The sequence below is a fragment of the Biomphalaria glabrata genome, chromosome 7 (assembly GCF_947242115.1).
Source record: "Biomphalaria glabrata chromosome 7, xgBioGlab47.1, whole genome shotgun sequence".
NCBI classification, from domain to species: domain Eukaryota; kingdom Metazoa; phylum Mollusca; class Gastropoda; family Planorbidae; genus Biomphalaria; species Biomphalaria glabrata.
Window position 1 is genome coordinate 46216525 of NC_074717.1, and position 24994 is coordinate 46241518.

Sequence of the window (24994 nt, forward strand, 5' to 3'; positions counted from 1 at the left end):
TGCAGAAACTGGACACCGGTGGATAAAAGAAATTCTCATAAGCTGACACGTTCCACACACCGTAGTTGCTAAAATGACGTATTTTCCTGTTGGCGAAAAAAAATTATTTTTTTTTTGTTTCATAAATTTCGGAAGTTCCTTCAAAATTTAAAGACTATTACGTCCTAGTTCAGGGGTTCTCAACCTGTGGGTCGCGACCCCCTTGGGGGTCGATTGACGGTTTGCCAGGGGTCCATTGAAAAAATGGATTGTTATTGTCTATTCTTTAATTGCTGTGTGTGTGTGTGTGCGGGGGGGGGGTCGTGGCTAAGTGGGGGATTGTAAAAAGGGGTCCCGAGCATAAAAGGTTGAAAACCACTGTCCTAGTTCAAACTTTCTGTAGGACAGGAGGGGATGGTAGCAGACAAGAATGGCTGTGTACAATATGTATGTCATTGCTTGTGAATGTTCCCTATCATAAAAAAATTACAGAAATATGATTTTAAAGCAGCTTTTGTTATTTTGCATATTTACATTTTTCAATCTCTACATTTACGCAATAGCTGTCCGTTTTGTCATAGTAAGAAGAGCGCATGTAAAAAAAAATGTGAAATTAAAAAAAAAGTTGTCCTGTCTAAAAATAGATTGACCGGCTTGGCGTTCCCTCCCTTGTTATCATCTTATCTTAATTAATATAGAGGTTAATTCAAAAAAGAAGATGATTACGTCCTACGCGTCATGCATTCAGTCATGCTAGGATGTCCCCCCTTTCCCTTTTCAAGACGTTGGGTCCCCGAGGGGTTAGCGCCCACAGTTTGAGAAACGATGCTCTAGTATTTCAAGTGACATAATCCTAACTCTTCAAAATAGTCAATGTTACGTTCACTCTTCTTTATTTTTTTGAGGCAACTTTTTTTTTATGAGGCATCTTTTTTTTTTGAGGCAACTTTTTTTTATGAGGCAACTTTTTTTTATGAGGCAACATTTTTTTTATGAGGCAACATTTTTTTTGAGCAACATTTTTTTTTGAGGCAACATCTTTTTATTTTATAAGGAAACATCTTTTTTTTTGAGGCAACATCTTTATTTTGAGACAACCTTTTTTTTTTGAGGCAACATCTTTATTTTTTGAGGCAACATCATCCTTTTTTTATGAATCAACATCATTTTTTTTAAATTTTGTAACTGAAGTATTGTGTTACTAATCAACAGAGAATATTCTAGATCACTTACAAACCACGCCACTGATCTATATAATTATCAACATTTTGTTTTTAGAATTAAACATAAAAGGTAACCTAAGAACAATTTACGGGGAGAATGAGCCCAGGTGAGGGTGATAATCACTAATAGCAAATAACAGCCGAGTCACAGAAAAGTTCGGTCTTCAATACTGTGACGCGAGACTCCAGCTTGAGTCATTACATTATTTGAAATGGTCAGTCTATTTCGAGTCGTCATGACGTAATGACTCAACTCTGTCTGTTCCATCTATCCGATTTCAATTAGCTTTTGTCATCTGATATAGCATAAGATATGATATCTGACGATAGATCGATAATTTCCAAATAAATTTTTGCTTGCCTATAAAGTCAGGATATCATATTGTAAATTGGAGGGAATTTGAATTGTCGAATAAATGGTGCAGGGATGGATATCTTAGCCAGTCTTGGCGAAAATCTCATTTCAATTTACCAACAAACAATACACGATTTTTAGACATTGGAGTCTTTTACAGTAAATACAGGCAGTGAAACAGGATCATTTCCGGCGTTTATATATGCGTGGGAGTTGGGTTAATGGGAAGAGAGAATCCTGGGTATTTTCCCTGCCTCCCTCCTCTTAAAGAGTTAAAGATTGACCCATCTCTTGTTTCTATGAGAGCTAGAAATGTCTTGAACTTTAACACGAACACCTGCCCCCACCCCTCCTTTTTATGTCATTGCTATTTCAGGTCTGTATCAGATTCTTCACATATTTTACTGACCCGGGATGTTGAAGAACTGACCGGGGTGTAGAGGAACTGACCGGGTTGTAGAGGAACTGACCGGGATGTAGAGGAACTGCCCGGGATGTAGAGGAACTGACCAGGATGAAGAAGAACTGACCGGGATGTAGAGGAACTGCCCGGGATGTAGAGGAACTGACCAGGATGAAGAAGAACTTACCGGAATGTAGAAGAACTGACCGGGATGTAGAAGAACTGACCGGAATGTAGAAGAACTGACCGGGATGAAGAAGAACTGACCGGGATGTAGAAGAACTGACCGAGATCTAGAGAGGAACTGACCAGGATGTAGAGGAACTGCCCGGGATGTAGAAGAACTGACCGAGATCTAGAGTAACTGACCGAGCTGTAGAAGAATTGAATGTAGAGGAACTGACAGGGATGTAGAGAAAATGACCGAGATTTACAGGAACTGACCGGAATGTAGAAGAACTGACCGGGATGTAGAAGAACTGACCGGAATGTAGAAGAACTGACCGGGATGTAGAAGAACTGACCGGGATGTAGAAAAACTGACGGAATGTAGAAGAACTGACCGTGATGTAGAAGAACTGACCGGGATGTGACCCCCCTCCCCTCCTTTTTATGTCATTGCTATTTCAGACCTGTATCAGATTCTTCAAATAGTTTTTTTTATTAAATGACAAGAACTGACCGGGATGTAGAAGAACTGACCGGGATGTAGAAGAACTGACCGGAATGTAGAAGAACTGACCGGAATGTAGAAGAACTGACCCGGATGAAGAAGAGCTGACCGAAATGTAGAAGAACTGACCGAGATCCAGAGAAACTGACCGAGCTGTAGAAGAATTGACAGGAATGTAGAGGAACTGACCGGGATGTAGAGAAACTGACCGAGATGTACAGGAACTGACCGGGATGTGACCCTATCACTTATCTGGACCAGTTTTGGAAATGGGGAAGGGGAGGAGAAAGAAAATGACATCTGGATGAATTTTTACCGTAATCGCTTTTTAAAGTATTTATAAATTTAAAAAAAAGGGGGGCAAAACCTGACTCCTCGGGCAGACATTCTAACCACTCTGCTAGTAAGGTGCTATGACTATAGAAGTGTATAATTAAATATTGTTTGTTTGAAACTTACTTTAGAGCGGCGATCTCTGTAAAGGGGACTAATTCAGCTTAATCCAACACATCATTAAATACAATTTCTTCCCCTTGTTCGAGATAACAAACAAAATAATTAATTAACAATAGCCTAATCTGTTGTTTGTTGCTTTATTTTGTAAAAGATAGATCTTATCTTATGTTATATAATACAAACGTTATTTCAAAAAAAGAAGATGATTACGTCCTAAGCGTCATGCATTCAGACATGCATATTAACCAATGACTTAAATTCTGCCAAGTCACTGGTTTATCTGGCTAGCTCAGGCAACCCATTCCATGCTCTAATACAGGGGTGGGCAAATTACGGCCCGCGGGCCACATGCGGCCTGCCGGAGTGTTTTATGCGGCCTGCCGACACCTACAGAAGTCAGGTGTGCCCACAGTATATACTTATAAAAATGCAAATATATTAAAAATAATATAAATATAAATTATTGAAACTGTCATTATAAAAAGTTTCAAGCAAATGAAGACTATACTTATTGGCTATACATCAATATACTTAATTCAAGACAAAATCTCTGATCAGTATTTAATCTATTTATTCTATGCTATGAAGAACTGTGTTGAATGTTGGGTATGCTTGGAACAAGATGGCAAGGGTGACAACTGGTGGAGCTCGATCTTTGACTGAGTAAAATGAACCATAAACTTTAAACAGGAAAGTTTGCACAAAGCTGCATACAATTTGAACTACATAAGTGTGATAATAGCAAATATTCAGCTTATTAAAGCTAGGCTATATTAACAACAAGTAGTTTCGATTATGATTAAATAATCCAATATTTCCTCCATCCTATCATGGGCAAGGTAAACCAGAACACTATAAAATCTGAAGGAAGAAATTGTTATGTTACTTGAAGGACATTGACTGTGACCTTGTTACCAATATTTCTAAAGAAGAGTGGAAGACAGATTTCAGGTTTCATAATTGCCATTGCAATTTTTGCATATGAAATGTAAATGGATGTTAAATCTTTTCAAACAAGGCCTTCCCATTTCTACAAGCAAGCAAAAGAAAACAGGTTTTGTCATTTTCCTTTGCCGAAAGGTGAAATTATTTCTACTGAAATAATTAAAAGTACAACACTTACTTAGATTTATTAATTTTGCAATTATTAAAAGCAAATTTTAAGACGTCAAGAACCGGCCTTCAATACCATCAGCTCACCATTTAGCGCAGAAGCTGATTTAGCTACAGAGGGCATAACTCCGAGCAAAGAGAATTTCCAGTCAGTACTTCCACCGGAGTCTTATGAGTGCCAGAATCTGTATGTCAACACTTTAAAAAATGTGCTGCTGTTCACACTATACATCTGTTCTTCTTTTTCTTTGTTCTCATTTTACATGTTGGAGGATTCAGATCAGTAATCCTATATCTAAGATGAACCGCGCAATGTTTTCCAGATCAGGCAGTTCTCCGAATAGTCTTGGTTCTATAGGAGGGCTTTGGGGCCAGAGTCCTGTTTGGGTCTCTTGATTTAGTATGCACCATTGAAGGACATGGTCAGCATTCTCTGGTGATGCTCACAAGGGCAAGTTTCGCTCGTCCCGACATTTAACTTGTCTCATTCAGTGAACAAGCATTATATTTTGGGTGGGGGGAATCTATACAAGTATAATTACTGGTCGATTTTGACTGACTGTAATTTGACAGCAGTCACAAGGGTAACAACTAGTAAGCTAGTTCCACAGTTCAGGAACATTATGCACGAGTGTAAAAAGTAAAATACTGCACATGAAGTACAACTGTATATTAGTGGGGTTATTGTAATATAAAAAGACAACAGCAATTTAAAAAAAAAAATATTAATTTATTTAAAAAATTGCTGTCTCTTCTTGTAATTTCTTAACGTGGAGTGTGGAAAAAAAAAAAGAAACGTGAATATCTAATACAGTATAACTATGAATTAAAAGTTAGCTACAGTATCTTTCTAAGTCGTATATACATATGCGGCCCGCCATTCCCAAATTTAAAGAAATGCGGCCCTCGATCCAAAAAGGTTGCCCACCCCTGCTCTAATAGCACAATGGAAGAAGGAGTATTTGTACAAATGTGTCCTAAATTTATGTAGTCAGCTCGGGATCCTTTTGTATGATTATATAGAAATCTGTTTTGTCTTCTTAAATTAAATTAATTTTATTTTTATTTCATATTGTTTCCATAACTATTTTAATACAGTGTGCAGTATATCTATGCCATCAAAAAGTGCCGACTAAAAAATTATTATTTTTTGAATTTACAAAAAAAAAATGGTTTACTTTCTTTTCTATTTTGGTTTTCGTTTCAGAAATATCTGGCTACACCCGATTTTCAATTTTGGATTCTGGTTTAATTTATTTTTTATTTTGGTTTTCTATACAGAAATACCTGGCCAGAACGTTCACGGAGCTCCTCATGTACATCAACCATTCCATCAACTTCTTCCTCTACTGCGCCACTGGCAACAAATTCAGGCAGCAGATCCTCGACCTCTTCCGGTGCCAGCACCGTCGTCAGAGGCGCGGAGTCCACACGATGGTCAGCAACACCCACTCCATCCGGCGCACGTCACAGTCCTACGTGGCCAACGGGGGTGGACACGACGCAGTGGGCGCCCTGAGACGACGAAGCAGCTGCCTGAGCAGCGACGCCAACGGAGACAGCACACAGGAGGGCGACAGCGGGGGGAGCTGCAGCAGGGCCGTCACGGTGAAGGCCTGTGTAACGAAAGGCACCGTCAAGTGCAGCATCGCCAACGGAGACAAAAATGGGAACGACCACAGCAAGTCCCGGCCCACCAACGGGATTCTCCGAAGCCGCCCAACGAAAGACACTCACAAAAGAGAGAAAAGCAACAAAGGCTCGCTACGCCGGTGCTACAGACTAAACCGACACAGCGGCGCAGATTACGATGAACACATTCATGACGATGAATTTATAGAGGCCGGCACCAAAAAGCCTGGATCTCTCAGGAACAAATCTCCGCAGGGAGATTCTTGTAAAATGCTATTCAGTAGCAAGAAACTAAAAACTTCGGCCGCTTCCAAGCTGAATTCTTCCATGTCAGGCAATTCCAGCCCCAAGGATAAAGAATATATCGTGCTGCACCCAACTATCAGATGGTGTGAAGCCTCTGTTCAGTCATAGAGCAATGCTATCCAGATATCAGATAGTGTAAAGCCTCTGTCCAGTCATAGAGCTAGACTATCTAGCTATCAGATAGTGTAAAGCCTCTGTCCAGTCATAGACCTAAGTTACCTTGCTATCAGGTCATAGCCCTAGGCTATTCAACTATCTGATTGTGTGAAGCATCTGTTCAGCCATAGACCTAGGCTATTCAACTATCAGATTGTGTGAAGCATCTGTTCAGCCATAGACCTAGGCTATTCAACTATCAGATTGTGTGAAGCATCTGTCCAGCCATAGACCTAGGCAATCCAGCTTTCAGGTGGTGAGAAGCCTGTGTCCAATCTTGGGAACACATGCATCAGGCTTCGGAACATGTTGTCTCATGTGATGTCATCTAAGAGGTGATTCATAAAACATATTAAAATAAGAATTTTTAAGGCAACCTCAACAGAACAACATACAAAATCGATGGCTGCTGTGATATACAGCAGGCGGAACACTAAAAATAACAATGAAAAAAAAAAAAAAGCTCTTTTATGTACTTTTCTACCCTTATGGTGGATCCCAGCACGACAAACTGCCCACTAATTGCTCCAACATTAACTTGTTTGGTGTTTTTGTAATTAGTGTTTTTTTCTACAGTGTAGGGCAGCTAGCCCTACGCCCAACCCTCCTCCCTTTGTAGCCGGGCTTGGGACTGTCCTATGGCTGGGTTAACATTAACTTACTTTTGTTAATGAAATGGGTTATACATGTACAAGATGTAACACAATTTAGGACGCGATATACCTCTCTATAGATCGCCATTGTTATCGATACGTAATGTATATAATAATGTGAATGGCCATTATTCTTGGCATGTATATAATTAATAGTCCATTATTCTTGATATGTATATAATTAATAGTCCATTATTCTTGATATGTATATAATTAATAGTCCATTATTCTTGATATGTATATAATTAATAGTCCATTATTCTTGATATGTATAGAATGTAAATGACCAAGTAGACGAATAGCAGATATTATTGGTCTTATTAAAAAGTTGGCCCTCGTGTGATCTTAAACAAACAAATAAAGGGATTAAACATTAATTAAAAAATGATGTATACACTCATTATACAAGATTAACTCAAGCTCAAGAAGATTGAACGCATGCATGTTGATATTTATTTATATTCTTTAGTGCGACAATGTTGACAGGTAACTTTGTTACACTGAATTTATTTTCGGCTAACTGTTACATTTAGAGCTACTACATTCTGTGGCTCACCACGCACTCACACAAATACAGCATTCGGGCAGTTGTCGTCTATATTGTTTACGTGCGTGATTAATAAACAATAAAAGACAACGGCTTTGTCTGCTTGAGATGCAGGAAAATATGTAGGTCACAACTGGGTCTGCATAGTCATGTGAAACACTGCACGCATCCTTAATCCTGGGAATCGATGACATTGCATTTATTAGTATTCATTGCCATTACTAAACAATAGTTTCATGGATTCTATTTATGGATAAGGCAATGGATGAGTACAGCATTTGACAGGAGGATGCAAACTCAGTTTCGACCTACATATTTTGCCTCATCCAATGCAGACAAAGCCGTTTTCGCCGGGGGCCTAATTAAGTTTTCATTTAGTCGTTTCCGCCTGTCTTAATAATAATAATAATAATAATTTTATTTATAAAGCGCTGTTAACAAACAAAATGTAGGCTCAAGGCGCTGTAATAACATTACAAACACAAACACGACAATAGGAATAACAAACTAATCTAAAAAAAGTTTTAAACAAGTAGGTCTTAATGTTCTTCTTAAAAGTGGTATAGCATGTTGTCAGTCTGAGATCAATGGGGAGTGAGTTCCAAACCTTTGGTCCGTGCACTGAAAAAGCCCGCAGACCGTAGCTTTGAGGGAGAAACGTGGCACCACTAAAAGCATTGAGTCTTCAGCAAGGGTCCTTCTTTGAGTCTATGGAAACTATTTAGTTACTATTTACTTGAAAGTTCTCAGCTTTTTTCTCCATTCAACAAACAGAGGTGATAACATAGCAATCTCTCCGCATTTCTAGCGCAACATTTAGTTTACAAAAAAAAAAAATGCTGTATAGGCATTATGAGTAAAACAAAATAATTTCAAACCGATAATGAAAATTTCTAAATGTTTATTTTTATTCTTACAAATCTTTCTGAATTCGGTTTGTCATTCTTTAAAATAAAAAGACAAAAATTAAACATGATTGAAACAAATAAACAAAGATGGCTATTTGGTCGTGTGGTTTACGCTCTGCACTGACGTTCGGTGGTCCCGGGTTCAAACCCAGCGCGGTGCCATCCCCTGTCGTGATGCAGGAGGTTTGAACTAGGGTAAAGATCATCTTCAATTGACCTCATTCACCAATCGTAAACAAACAACCTTTAGCCACGTGGTGCTCTATCTCTTCTTTATAATTTACGATCTCATGGTTAATTCATGATGGTTGTCACGTGACCGTTTTTTTCGTTGTTGTATCAATAAGATCACGTGACTAAATGTTGTTTGTATAGGATTGGTGAATTAGGTCCATTCAGAAGGAGCCTCCTTAAAACATGTATTTGATGAAACAACAAATACTAGTATACCAATACCATGGCTTTATTCGACACAATTAGACTACAGTAAACAGTGAATGAAACCAGCACGTCTGGCATAACACTGATGCAGTACTATACACACACACACGCACTGGACATGAAACACAAACACTGGTCATGAAACACACACACACACTGGATATGAAACACACACACTGGACATGAAACACACACACTGGACATGAAACACACACACACTGGACATGAAACACACACACACTGGACATGAAACACACAAACTGGACATGAAACACACACACTGGACATGAAACACACACACTGGACATGAAGCACACAAACAATGGACATGAAGCACACAAACTGGACACGAAACACACACACACTGGACATGAAACACACAAACTGGACATGAAACACACACACTGGACATGAAACACACACACTGGACATGAAGCACACAAACAATGGACATGAAGCACACAAACAATGGGCATGACCTTCTGACACGCTGGACGCACGCAGAAAATCAACTCAGTTACACTACAATGTCAAACGTTTTACAAACATTTTACAAACATTTAGAACTATATACAAACATTTACGGCAGCAGCACTCGAATGGTCAAGTCAGAATTGTTAGCCTGGTGCCTGCGTAGCTCTATAGCTGCTACAGAGGCGTAGTGAACAAAACGTCCGCCCCGGGGCAAGGTACTTTATTGACAACCCCCACCCCCCATTTTCCACGAACATCACATAGAAATATAGGCTTATAAATAAAAAAAAAGTATTTACTAATAATATAATACAAATTCCCTTAGAATGTATTACCTAACTAAAACATCTACAATAATTTTATATTTAGGCGCTTCTCTCCGTATGCCCCCCCCCCCACCAAGCAAGCTTGCGCCCTGGGCATCGCGCCCCCCTTGCTCCCCCCCCCCCCCCCAATTACACCTATGGGCTGCTAAGCAATTAGAGCTAATCAGGTGTCTGTAGTTTGTGTCTTCTTCAGACTTTTTCTGTATTTCGCCATATTGACTTCCCCTTCTTCTCTGAAATAACCTTTGCACCTTAGTGCTGCTATTACATGTCACGTGAGGTCACCATGTTGTTACAGAACTAAAAAGCCTCAAACCCAAAATCCTTGTTTCGTTGATTCCATAAGGAAAAAAAAAACAACAACTAATTTGATCATACGCGTGGGGCAAGTGTCAGATCAAAACAAATGACTGCTTAGCTTTTATCAACCATTTCTGTGCACACACGCGCGCGCTCGCACAAGCACACACGCGCGCGCGCACAAACACACAGGCGCGCAGTATGTTCGTGACGTCGTTTACAAACAACAAACACCCCCCCCCCCCAAAAAAAAAAGGATTACATTAAAAGCGACAACTGGACGCTGGCATGTGATGTAGACTTCAGTCAGATTGTATCGTCTCACATCGACTTGCACGTCTGTCGTCCAGGGGCGTAACTAGGGATTTGGGGGCCCGGGGGGATTGACCTCTTTGGGGGCCCCTTGCATTTTGACATTCGACATATGACATGGACTAATGTACGCAAAAATATATAAGCCCCAAATCAAATTGGTTCAGTATATCAGTAAACTTAACAAAAAGTAATCAAGACTCTTTTAATGAATAAAAGCTTTGTTTATTAGTTAAATAATGCACAAGTGACAAATCTCAATTGATATCGCTTCACGTCGTGCATTCTGTGCAGCAAAGACATCTATAACATCAACTACATCGATACTTTCTAGTATTTGTGACTTCACTGACATTAAAGCCATGATAAGCCTTTCTTGTGTCATTGTGCTCCTGAGATAGCTTTTGATGAACTTGAGCTTTGAGAATGATCTCTCACATGAATGAATGGAAGTGGCCTGAGCTAGCAGTATTCGGAGGAGGTTGCAAAGTTTGAGCACACGTAATTACCATATGAAGCCTGTTTCCTCAATATGTCTATTGGTGATTGTATTACTGGTTTGTTGATGAAAAGTGCTCGTGCATCAATGACATCATTGAAAAAGCGATTTTCCATTTATTTCATCATACAAACAGGAAAAGTAGCACAGTTTGTCATAAGCGGGTCTTCATCTAACAGGTGTCTTGGTTCAAGAAGAAACCCAAAGGTATCCATTTTCTTTCCAGCCTTTGAAATCTGCCCTTCATCTCCATATGAAATCTGTCCAGCACTTCTGTCGCAACACGTTTGAATTCCAGTTCTATTGACAGTCCTACATTAGAACTCAACTTCCCATCAAGTCTTTTCTTTCTTCTGGTTGTTTTGATTATTATTATTATAGCTTTTATATAGCGTTACTTTCATGCTTATAGCATGCTCAGAGCGCTTTGGTCCAATCTAGGAATTTTCCGTTCTGCCTTTAGGCGCTCAGTAAACGCAACTCTGCCCGAGTCGGGTGTCGAACCTCGAGTCCCCTTCTAGGTAGCCAAGACAAGCCAAGTTCAAGCGCACTTAGCCTCTCAACCACGCTTCCCACAGGGATTACACGGAATCCATAGTATTCACTACCTTCTTTTGCTTTTTTGATGGATTGGGTTTTTGTCAGTTTCTCATCATTTTGCAGAAAGCATGAAAGGGTTTTAATTTCTTTAGCAGCTTTCCGTATATGCAGTCCAGACTTTTGTAGTTTCTTCCGAACTATATTAATTGGGAGCAAGAGCTTTGACCAGAATTTCAGATAGGCAAAAAATTCTTAATTTTCCACTGCATGAAGAAGATTCTGTCCTAATATTATATGGTACTACGTTTATGTTTTGTGCGCAAGCAAAAGGATTCAGAGCATACAAAAGTGGGAAAGATCCATATCTCGTTATGCTCGAGTATAGAAATACTCCGATAAGTGGACTGCCGTATTCACCATCACAACTGGTGACGAGTAGAAGACTCAGGGAATCATTCGAACTGATCCCAAACTATTGAAACCATCGGTAGCTGAAAATGCAGAGACATTACTCAACGAACGACAGATGAAAAGCAAAGTGAAATACAATGCAAAAGCAAGACTACCTAAAGATAATTCTGTCGGAGAGTTCGTCTAGGTCAAACATGGCAGAAAGCAGTTATAAAAAACATTCAGCACCCAGATTTTACATCATAAAGACAAACGGAAAAACATACAGAAGAAATCAACGCTTTTTGAATAAGAGTTTCGATGAAGGCATCTCTGGGTACTATGATACCGATGGAGACAATGAACTGCAAACTGTTGGAACAAACGAAACAGACAGTTATAGACCAACGTCTAGAGAACTTGTTGTGCCAGTCAAGACAACCAGAAGTGGACGAATTGTTAAAGTTCCTAGTAGACAGGGCCGGCCTTAGGCCACTGCAGCCTATGCGGTCGCAGTGGGCCCCGCGCTTTCATAGGACACGCGCTAATTCTAAGTGTACATTATTAAATTAAACCATTATAACGTATATAAAATAACAGGGTTTTCGTGACCTCCTGATTTTCCAGGGCCTCCAGGAAATCTCATAAAAAGGCAAAATATACGATAAAGTCCTGAACTTTTTTTGAATTTATTCAAATCTCCTGAAGAATAGACGAAATTTACATTTTGGGGTGCCAATAAATAAAAAGTGGCATTGCGAGCTTTCATTTGATAAAAATATATTGCAAAGACGAAAGTAGGCCTATTTTCTAATTAAAAAAAAATAATATTGACATTATGCTCATCCCTACCCAGACTAGGCCCCGCGCGCTCCGCTTTGCATAGGGCCCCGCAAATGGTAGATATCACTCTTAAGAACTTTAAAAGGAAGGGCGTGATAATAACTTCAAAAGGAAGGATGTGCTAATATTATATGATATTACGTTATTGTTTGTTGTTTATGTTTTGTGCGAAAGCAAAAGGATTAGATGGAAATAAAAATAGAGTTTCCATTGGATTGAGGAAAGATGAATAGAGGGGTAATAACTCGAGTGTGAAGTTTAATTCTGAAATTATAGACACCAAACCCGAATAATGGACTATTCTAGCATTATTAAGAATAACTTTTGGATCTGTTATAGGCTACTCGATTCTGTAAATTTTGCTTCAAGGTTAATTAGTATAGCCATAAAATACTCGCCATTTAGATCTATTATTAGTAAAGGTAACAAGATACCTGGAATTCGCTGTATATCATGCAGTTTTATTCGTGGCAACAAAGTTAAAAATGTAAAACTAACTTTAAAAAAAAACTTTGATCTCTGTGGGAAAAAATATTTTTAAAATGTCAACAAAGTCAACGTACTGATAGACCTAGATCTAGATTTAGTCTTTGTGATAAATTTTAAATCCATAAATGTTGAAAAAAAAGACACCCGTTGACACTATTTGTCAATCAAATATATTAATTTATGTATTTACAAATAAATTTCGGACACCCATTTGGGGGCCCCCCCTAGGTGGGGGCCCGGGGGGATTTTAAATTTCTCCCCCCCCCTCCCCCCCCCTTAGTTACGCCACTGCTGTCGTCATATCACGATTTATGCATAAAGGTGGACACCTTTTTTATATATAATTGTCTTAATGAACAAGGGCAGAAACCTCTAATGTCAATTGTCCGCGTAACGGTAGGAAGGCATGCCCACCCCCTCATTTTCCACTGTCAGCGCCTTGTCGAGGGTGTCCCAAAACCAATTCCAGTTTTTTCTTGTTCTCATTTGTTTTGAGTTCACTGGGGACTAGGGGAAGTAATCTTAAAGGGAGGGAAACATCCACTCTGTTTAGTTAACATCTACTCAAGTATTAGATGACAATCTAGGTTTAATCCCAGAAAATAATGCTAACCATTTTGATTAGTTTTATCAACAAGGCTTATTTTGTAGAATTCATTTATTTTCAATGTTGATATATTTGTCCAAATTGAGGCGATTCAATTGTAACCGTGCAAAGGACAGATAACCCTAGGAGCTTTTTTTAATTTTGCGAAACTGCTAAATATGAATTCACAAGACATTTTTATGTTATTTATTATGCAACCTCTGTTTGGAAATATGGTATAGGTTTAGCTGAATAAATTGAATAGCATTTAATAATGTGTATTAAATAAGAAACATTTACTTTGTTTTAAAAACTCACAAAATATTGACCTTGACCCTTTAGCCAGGCCCATTACGTAAAGGGAAGCGGTGGGAAGGGAGGGTGTCTTTGTTTAAATGTGTGATGGAGTGCCCTTTTCTGTGACATACAGCGATGGCCTCGTGACGCCCCTGATCGATGCAGCGTGCTTCCTTAACTCCCAGAGGAAGACTGTAAAAAAGTTGGCTCGCTTCAAGATGGATGCTCGAGCAATATTAAGTCAATATTACAGTGAGGCTTCCCAACGCTGATATACACGTTTCAAACTGTCGATAACGCTGAGGCGAAGGCTCTTGAAACTCGAGGCTACCAAATTAAGTAACAAGAGTTCACTTTCAACGGCCTGGCTGGACAGGTTGTTCTGTTGGGAAGAAATCCAAGCTGGTGTTTATATATCACACCACTATTTCCAGTGATTCGGAGCCTCATGGCGTACGGACTAGAAACGTGGCTGAATGCCGAGCACACCAGGGAGCCCCGCCATTTTTCTTATATTCACCACACTAAACGTGCGGGACTTTATCAAAAGGTTCCTTGAGGAAAGGCTTGTGGACATGATCACAGGAGTACTGTGCAATGGGAATTATTAAGCACTCCTTAGTCCTTGAACAGTTGGGGCACCATACAGGATCCGTCGAACATCTTTCTCCATTCCTCTCTGCCTTTTGCCTTGGATAGAATTTCATTCAATGACAGGCCCATTTATTCTTTAATGTTGTCTTCCCATCGCTCTCTCTGTCTGCCTTTTTCCAGATCCTGTTCCTGGTAATGTTCCGTGATAAGTTAACTCTTTCTCTCCCAACTGACGATACCAACGTTGAATCTATCAGAACGCGTTAAATAATAACGGAGAGTAAGAGTTAAGACACACTGTCTCAATACATTTAATAACATACCGTATTACGTAACGGACGTCTGTAAAAAAAATTTACAATAGTATGTTGCACACACACAATTTTTTTACAATTTGTTGAATTGTATGATTTTGCTCAACAGTGATAATATTTTCATTAGAACTTTTCAGACTGTGATGATATTGTTTTGTTATTGGTTTCTTGTAGTTGTTATTTCTTTTATTGGCGTTGTAATTTATTTGCATTTGTTTTCTATTTTCCTATGCGAGTAGTTAGTTGGCCTTAGTCAATTTTTGAATCTTTTTGTGTGTGCCTGTTTGTTTGTTTGCTGTCTGTGTGTTCTACGTGTCTGTCACGAATCGCTATTGAATTTTTCAGTTTTCAGAGGCTATTTAAAACAACAAAAATTTAAAAATTACTTTTTTTAAATAAGTTTATATTAGGGAAAGTACCTCGCTATCACTGCCACAGGGGTCAATACTGTAAGACTTATCTTCCCTTTCTTTTATAAAACACCTTTAATTAATTGCCATTGATTAATGAAATGGCTAATGTTTTGATTGATTTATGAATTGTCATCGACTTTGGATAATCGTACTAAATTTCAACTAGATCTGACAAGGGGAAAAGGGGGGAAAAACGTGTTAAAAAATCCACCCAGACAGACATACAGACAGAGTAAATTTATATAAGCTTTGTAAAAAAAAACAACATTAAGAATTATTTTAAAGACAACTTCAAAACCAAAGGTCATTACGTCTGTCAGAAATTTATTCACTCTGTGTAGAAGTTAAAAAAAAACAAGAAATATTCTATTAAGAAAGATCTACGCATCTAACTATATTTTGCACACCGACCATAAATATACACCGAAACTCAAATCACCAAACAGGAAGTTCAAGATATGACGTAATGCTCTTCATTTCCAAAATGGCTGCCTGGTCGTGTGATACCACGTGACGTCCGACCTGTGACGTGGCTTAGATCTATTAGTCCAAACCGCCCACAAGTAGAGACCTCGCTAGCCAGTGTTGCGGCCCTCTATAACAATTAGTTTCGGTAAAACCAACTAACAAAACCTCTCCAAAGCCTTTGAAACAATTTAGTTTTTTTTTAAATCCCAAAACTTATTTTGCCAGAAGATCAATAAAAATTGACTGAAATAAAAACTAAAATATCTCATATCTAAAATGCATAAGCTAAATGCGTTATATAACTAATATATGTCTGAGCTTTTAATAACTCCTGGCCCGGATTGAGTGGCTGGTGTTTGTAAAATTAAAACATTTTTTTTTACTGACATGAATAGCAGTCAGCGTTTTACTTACTTTCAAATCGACGATCATATTTATTGTTAAAGGTTAAAGTTCATTATACTCACCTATGTTTGATGATGATATATTTAAAAAAGCGTTTGAATTGATGTAACTGATATATAACTAACTATTAACACATACAATAAACAAGACTGTAAAGCCTAGCCAGTGTTATGTACTTCTGTATTATATCTGTGTTATGTACTTGTGTATTATATCTGTGTTATGCACTTGTGTATTATATCTCTGTTATGTACTTGTGTATTATATCTGTGTTATGTACTTGTGTATTATATTTGTGTTATGTACTTGTGTATTATATTTGTGTTATGTACTTGTGTATTATATCTCTGTTATGTACGTGTGTATTATATCTCTGTTATGTACTTATGTATTATATCTGTGTTATGTACATGTGTATTATATTTGTGTTATGCACTTGTGTATTATATTTGTGTTATGCACTTGTGTATTATATTTCTGTTATGTACTTGTGTATTATATTTGTGTTTTGTACTTGTGTATTATATCTCTGTTATGTACTTGTGTATTATATCTCTGTTATGTTCTTATGTATTATATCTGTGTTATGTACTTGTGTATTATATTTGTGTTATGCACTTGTGTATTATATCTCTGTTATGTACTTGTGTATTATATTTGTGTTATGCACTTGTGTATTATATCTCTGTTATGTACTTGTGTATTATATTTGTGTTATGCACTTGTGTATTATATCTCTGTTATGTACTTGTGTATTATATCTCTGTTATGTACTTATGTATTATATCTCTGTTATGTACTCGTGTATTATTTCTCTGTTATGTACGTATGTATTATATCTGTGTTATGTACTTATGTATTATATCTCTGTTATTAGAGCACAAGAATTGCAAATAAAATAAATGAGAAATGGACGAGCTCCCATCCAAATCACAAAAAAGATGACGCTTACTATAAGCTATCCCGACAAGACCAACGTCTAATCTTTCGACTCAGGACCGCATACAACAGAATGCGACAACACATGTACCGGAAGCTCAAAATTGGAACCAGTGAAATCTGCCCATGTGGAGAATCACCAGAGAATGCCGACCACGTCCTCCAAAACTGCTCTTTTTACCAAGAGGCCCGAATAAGACATTGGCCCCAAATCACCCCAATAGAAAGGAAACTATATGGAGAGCTCCCTGATTTGGAAACCACTGCGCAGTTCATCTCATGTATTGGTCTAGTCATCTGAACACTCCAACATAACAATGAGAACGAAGAAAAAGAAGAAGAGCAAAAGAGCACAACTCTACGGGTTGAATGTCGCAAGTACTACATGACCTACATTAACGACCTACTTAATGACCTATTTACCTACCCACTTGCACACTGCTCCAATTATACATTTTTCTGCTCCAATAATATCTACTTGTGAGACGTATCAGTGTACCAATTAATACAGAACATGATTATTAGTGTATCACTTAACACTGAACATGATAATTAGGGTACCACTTAACCCAGAACATGACAATTAGGGCATCACTAAACTCAGAAAAGTCAGAACATGATAAATTAGTGTATCATTTAACTCTGATCATGATAATTAGTGTATCACTTAACTCAGAACATGATAATTAGTGTATCATTTAACTCTGAACATGATAATTAGTGTATCACTTAACTCTGAACATGATAATTAGGGTACCACTTAACCCAGAACATGACAATTAGGGCATCACTAAACTCAGAAAAGTCAGAACAGGATAATAAGTGTATTACTTAACTCTGAACATGATAATTAGTGTATCACTTAACTCAGAACATGATAATTAGGGTACCACTTAACTCAGAACATGACAATTAGGGCATTACGTAACTCCAAACATGATAATTAGTGTATCACTTAACTCACAACATGATAATTAGTGTATCGATTAACTCACAACATGATAATTAGTGTATCACTTAACTCAGAACATGACTATTATTGTATCGATTAACTCATAACATGATAATCAGTGTATCACTTGACTCTGAACATGGTAATTAGTGTATCAATTAACACAGAACTTGATAATTACTAGTGTATCGATTAACTCAGAACTAGAATCGGGGGCCTAGAATATTGTCCTAAAAGGAGGCGAGGTGGCTGAGTTGAAAAGCGCTTGGCTTACGGGGTCCCGGGTTCAAATCCTGGTGAAGACTGGGATTTTTTTAATTCGTGATCTTTGGGATTCTTTCAGTCCGTCCAGCTCTAATGGGTACCCTACATACGTTGGGTCGTTGTGCTGGCCACATGACACCCTCGTTGACCCTTATAGAAACAGATGACCTTTATATCATCTGACTTATAGATCGCTAGGTCTGAAAGGGGAAGCTTTACTTTGACATTGTCCGAAAAGGAGAGGATAACTTAATGTATCTTTAAAAAACAACGACTTTTAATGTTTGTGTCCTGTTAAGTGTTTCTGGGTTTATCTCGCTAATGGAAATTTGTTGAGCTGCTAGAGAATTGATTCGTTGTTTTTTTTCTTTCGTTGTTGATTGTTGTTTTTTATATTTATTTTTTTTTTTAAAAGTCATTCTCAATTTTCTAGCGATGTCTCAGATTTAGAAACTGGAAATTATTTTTAGTTCTTTAAACTATTTTTTTTTCCCACATTATTTTAAAATTACTAAAAGTACGAATGACCAAAGGCAGCAAGGAAAAGTGCCCAGAGTCAATCAACCCAACATGAGATTTGAAAGTCTTCGCGTGTTTACGTTGAGTCAGTAAAGTAGGTCAGAAGTGAAGTAGGTCAGAAGTTCTCTTAGAATGAGGCCCCCCTCCCCCCCCCCGCCCCAATCTTTTGTTTTAAGAAGATTTTTTTTTTTTTTTAGCTTCTGCCTTGTCAACAACACAATGAACGCAAATTTTGTTGACGTCATTATTGGTACGCAAGACTCTACATGTAGAGTAAATGTGAGTGTTTCATCACCTATCACTTACTGGGGATTTTCATATATGGTGTGAGAGCTATAAATAGCAAGCGTTTAGGTGTATCCGATGTGTGTAGACTAAAGGAAGTGGTGAGAATAATTTAAAAAAAAAAAAAAGACACCGTTTTATGGATATTTTTGCACGCCTTTTAGTTACACCATTTTTAGGTTTTATTAAGTTCATGTTCATATGTCCGATTTGATGATATCAGCCAGGTTTGTATGTCTGACTTAATGATATCAGCCAGGTTTGTATGTCCGACCTGATGACATCAGCCAGGTTTGTATGTCCGACCTGATGACATCAGCCAGGTTTGTATGTCCGACCTGATGATATCAACCAGGTTTGTATGTCCGACCTGATGATATCAACCAGGTTTGTATGTCCGACTTGATGATATCAGCCAGGTTTGTATGTCCGACCTGATGACATCAGCCAGGTTTGTATGTCCGACCTGATGACATCAGCCAGGTTTGTATGTCCGACCTGATGATATCAACCAGGTTTGTATGTCCGACCTGATGATATCAACCAGGTTTGTATGTCCGACCTGATGACATCAACCAGGTTTGTATGTCCGACCTGATGATATCAACCAGGTTTGTATGTCCGACCTGATGATATCAACCAGGTTTGTATGTCCGACTTGATGACATCAACCAGGTTTGTATGTCCAACTTGATGACATTGTAATAGATACTAAAACAACATGAGCTTCAATAAACACAATGCTTTTATTAGTCTCTATTTATGTTCTTTACTCCAGCCACTTGTTCTCTAAACTGACCTCCTTTTACACACAGTCCTGACACAGTGCTGTTCACTCATCCATGTACACTCAAGGTCAACTGGTCATACACAGACACACACACTGCACTACCAGCCACTCAAAACACATACACTTACTCCCACAGACATCAGCCATGTTCTTAAATCAAATTTAATGACATTACTATATATCTTGGTACTTATATCGGATTGTATTGAATTGATGTATCGCATGAATCTGAACCAAATACTAGTCTAACTGTCATGCTGACCTAAGTGTCAGACCAAGTATATAAATGTCATATTGACTGTAATTCTATACCAGAGACAGTTTAATTAAAGTTTAATTTCTGACTCTCCCAGCATCAGAGAGTTAATTAATTTCAGCCCTAATTTATTTTACAGTCTTTGTCTGATTAGTTCTTTTACATGTCTAGTACCTTCGTCAACACTGTACTGAGACCCATGCTATGTTTATAAGACACACAACAGGATATGTTACTGAGACACATGGCAGGATATGTTTCTCAGACACACGAAAGGATATTCTACTGAGACACATGACAGGATATGTTTCTGAGACACATGACAGGATATGTTTCTGAGACACATGACAGGATATGTTTATAAGACACATGACAGGATATGTTACTGATACACATGACAGGATATGTTTCTGAGACACATGACAGGATATGTTTCTCATATACATGACAGGATATGTTTCTGAGACACATGACAGGATATGTTTCTGAAACACATGACAGGATATGTTTCTGAGACACATGACAGGATATGTTTTGAGACACATGACAGGATATATTTCTTAGACACATGACAGGATTTGTTTCTGAGACGCTTGACAGGATGTTTCTGTGATACTTGACAAGATATGTTTATGAGACACATGCCGAAATATTTCACTGAGACACATGACCAGACATTTAATTGAGACATTGGTGTTGTATGTTACTGAGACACTTGAAATCGCATGGCACAATACGTTAGCTAATGACAAGGTCTGTTGCTGTAGCGCTTCACCGAATGGAGTTACACATCCTCAGCCTCATTCTTTACGTTTAAGTTACATAAAACTTTGATAAAATTGTGCTGATTCTAGTTTACATATTTTTGTAAATTAAAAGATTTATGTGCACTATAGCAATTCAGACATAATGCTTAAGTTCGGTAAACTTAAACGTATATTCTTCGATCTGTTGGCATATAAAAATAAACCAGCTGAAATATGATCACTGGTTGGAGCCTTGGGCAAGTGAAGTTGGTTTCTATAGAACCTGAAACAGGGGACACGACAACTTCAACATGCCAATGAAATTTGAATAGTTGCCTCCCCTTTCTCTGTAGTTGCTTCGGGTGCCTTTGTGATTTCAGCGATCACCCTGACATTATCGAATACCCCCGAGGTCAATATGACATAGACTTTGACCTTTACGGTAAGAATGAATCGGAGAATGGTTCTGTCAAACGTGATGAGGTATCTTTAGGTGGTATGGAAACCTAGCCTACGCGATGCGTTGCTCGACATCGAAGCCTGGACAAAGATATTAGAATTGGTGAAGAACAAACAGAATAATAATAATCCAAATTTAAATATTTAAAACTAGAAATCACGCGCAATAACTCTAAATGGAATTAAAGAGAAACTCCGAAGTTTTTAAACGTGAGTTACCGACACATTTAAATTCTGCTTAAAATGTTGTAATACTAATCATAGTACCCTTTTTTTTAATTAAGATATTTAGAAATAATTATTATTTAATAAATTAGACATTACATTATTCATATTCCCCCCCCCAAAAAAGGGGGATAAGATGAATGCCTACGTCACTCCCCTTTAGCTCTAGATGTAGCCAATCGCCACGCTCTGGTATCTTCAAAATAGGTCACAGGTTACGATAGCTTCATATTTACAGTTACTGCTAGACCCAGTTCATCGGATTAGGCTACGATTTGAGATTGTCAGGTAGAGTTAAGGCTCTTGAAACTCTTGGCCAGCTAAAGCGAACAAGAGCTCCATATCATCGGGCCTGATTGAGCAGTGGGCTCTACCTGGCAGAGGGTCTTATAAGTGTCTATTTTCCATTTCCAGTGACACGGTCATTTCGGACTTTTGGACTAGAGACGCGGCCGAAGGCCGTAAAAACCGGGACCCCCGCCATTTTCCTTTTCTATACCAGGCTAACCGTGCGGAACAAGCCATTTATGAAACAGACCCTTGAGGAACGTCGCCTGAATTTTTTACATTGTTGTGGAAGCTCTACCTCTATTACAATCCAACAAAGTGCAATGGGCCTTCTCTCACGGGAGTCTTGTTCCACTACCCATTTGACCTAGCCGTTTCCTCCTACGACCGTTTCCACCCTGGCGCCACTATGACGTGTAGTTTCACACTTTTATAAATTTGATAGACGATAGCTGTCTAGATCTAGACTATAATTTTAATTCGTTCTCTGAACTCCCCCCCCCCCCCAATGAAAAAAAAAAGTAAATAAGCTGATTTTGACAATCTGGTCAGATATACATACATATGTAGTGTAGCCTAGTCAAGGATGTAATCAACACTTCTCACGTCCAATAGATGAGACTCTTGAAAACCTGTTTTGGATGCGCTAAAAAAATTGCGCCAGAAAAACATCGATTTCTAAGTTATTATTGAAAATAACCAGTAACACAGACTAAAAATGCAAAATACCTAGGTGTTATAATAAATGAAAAACTGTCATGGAATCCACATATTGATGAAACTATAAAAAAAAATCCAACAAAGCATAAGGGTTTATAAAAAGAAATTTCTATAAATCAAATAAGAACATAAAACTAAAATGTTATTTAACCTTTGTTAGGCCAATAATAGAATATGCATCTTCCGTTTGGGACCACTCAACTCAAGAAAACATTAAGAAACTGAACAAAATAAAGCAGTGAGATTCATAACAAACGAATATTCACATTTGACTAGAGTAACACCTTTAGTAAAATCACTAAATTTAGAAAGCCTTCAGGACAGAAGACTCAAAAGTAAAGTAGCAATTATACATAAAACACTGAACCATAATCTTCAAATACAAAAACACAATTTAATAAAATACTCAGAAAGACACAAAGATAGAGGCACATTCCTCGTCCCATATGCTAGGACAAATATGTACAAGTACTCCTTCTTCCCTAGCGCTATTAGAGCATGGAATGGGTTGCCTGAGCTAGCCAGGAAAACCAGTGACTTGGCAGAATTTAAGTCATTGGTTAATATGCATGACTAAATGCATGACGCGTAGGACGTAATCATCTTCTTTTTTGAAGAAACGTCTGTATTATATAAGATAAGAAGATAAGAGACAGGAAAGTTAATTAGCTAACCAGTGCACCCACCAATACGTACTGTAAAAACCTCATAGTGAATACCCAGAAAACACATCACTTTCCGAGGTTTTATTGAACAGGAATGACACTAGAGTTTACAGCAGCAGAGACAGACACCGAGCGAGCCAGGCCCGAGACTTATCATTATAGAAGGCCTCAACTGACTTGTGACGTCTATTACACTTTTATCCATTTTGGATGATGGCTCCCACGTTTCCTATAGTGACCTATTAACATATTAACGAGTCCGGTAAAGAGCCTAATTGGGAATTTAATTAGATTTGTTTAGAAACATTAATATTTTCCTCCTCATTTTAAAGTCATGGGTTATTTTAATGGTTTATAAAAAAAAATAATCTATTTTTTTATTACTGATAAATGAGCAAAGAACAACAACTCTGTTCGGACATTTTTTTATGTGATCGATATACGCGAGGGAGATAATTGCAAGTTGTCTTTTCCTTGATGTAATTAAAAAAAGGTGAGAATATTTCTGTGAGTCAACTTGAGAGTTCTAGTTCGGCTAATACTTCAAGTATCGAGTTCACACCCAGGTTCTGAGGCTGTGTGTGTGTGTGTGTGTGTCTGTTTGTGCTTCAGTGACAATGTCACTGACACCAGCGTTAGGATGTGTCAGTTTATGTCTAGAGCTTGTCACGATTTGTCAATTTGTAGATAAATCATTAGTGTATGATGCCACATAACATGTCAGACTGCGTCTCTATTAGAGTTGTAGTTACCGATTGGGTGTGTATTATATTGTTGATGCAAATTCATGTAACTGTTACTTTGTAATTGAAGCATTGTAGATATCAATACATGTAGCCTATGAGTGGTGTAATATATATATATATATATATATATATATATATAGTTTATATAGTTTATATGTAGTTTATGTAGAATAACATTTTGGTAGATGCCAATTTGTATAGATGCTGAATAAATGTCAATCTGTAGATATGTGAATTTTTTGTTTGAAGCAGTGCAGATGTCAATATGTGACAATATGTGTAGATGTCAATATGTGACAGTATGTGTAGATGTCAATATGTGACAATATGTGTAGATGTCAATATGTGACAATATGTGTAGTCGTCTATATGTGACAGTATGTGTAGATGTCAATATGTGACAATATGTATAGATGTCAATATGTGACAATATGTGTAGATGTCCATATGTGACAATATGTGTAGATGTCAATATGTGACAATATGTGTAGATGTCAATATGTGACAATATGTGTAGATGTCAATATGTGACAATATGTGCAGATGTCAATATGTGATAAAATGTGTTGATAATATGTGACAATATGTGTAGATGTTAATATGTAACAATATGTGTAGATGTCACTTTGTTTAGATGTAAAGGTTTATACATTTATTTGTGTTTTAAGTAAAGCAGATGTCAATATGTGTATGATTCATTTTTGTTTAGATGTCAGCTATTATAGATGTCATTTTTATTTTTGAAGCAAAGCAGATGTCAATATTTCTAGATGTCACTTATTCTACAAGTCAATTATTGCAGATGTCATTTTGTTCAACGTTGCAACTAATTTCAATGGCTATGTAGCGTCCCCTTGTCATATCAGTCCAAGGTGAACTGACCACAGGACATTTTCACAAATACTAACGTCAGTCCACTTCTGACCCCATGGGACTACGTGGAAACCAAGTGATGGAGATAAATGATTCACGAGGTCACGTGAGGAACCAATGACCAATACACTCGAGTACTTTGATCTAAGCCTCCACTGTAACCTGGCATTTA

At 37.8% G+C, this 24994-nt stretch overlaps 1 protein-coding gene across 1 annotated transcript in view; it reads left to right on the forward strand.

The window, feature by feature from the left end:
• LOC106072597 (thyrotropin-releasing hormone receptor-like) overlaps positions 1–16250 on the forward strand; it is a 196209-nt gene extending 179959 nt beyond the window's left edge. Inside the window, exon 10 of the mRNA XM_056036494.1 lies at positions 5484–16250. Within this exon, the coding sequence (XP_055892469.1) occupies positions 5484–6248 (765 nt within the window). The 3' untranslated portion in view covers positions 6249–16250. The remainder of the gene's footprint in view (positions 1–5483) is intronic.
• Positions 16251–24994: the final 8744 nt, after the last annotated feature.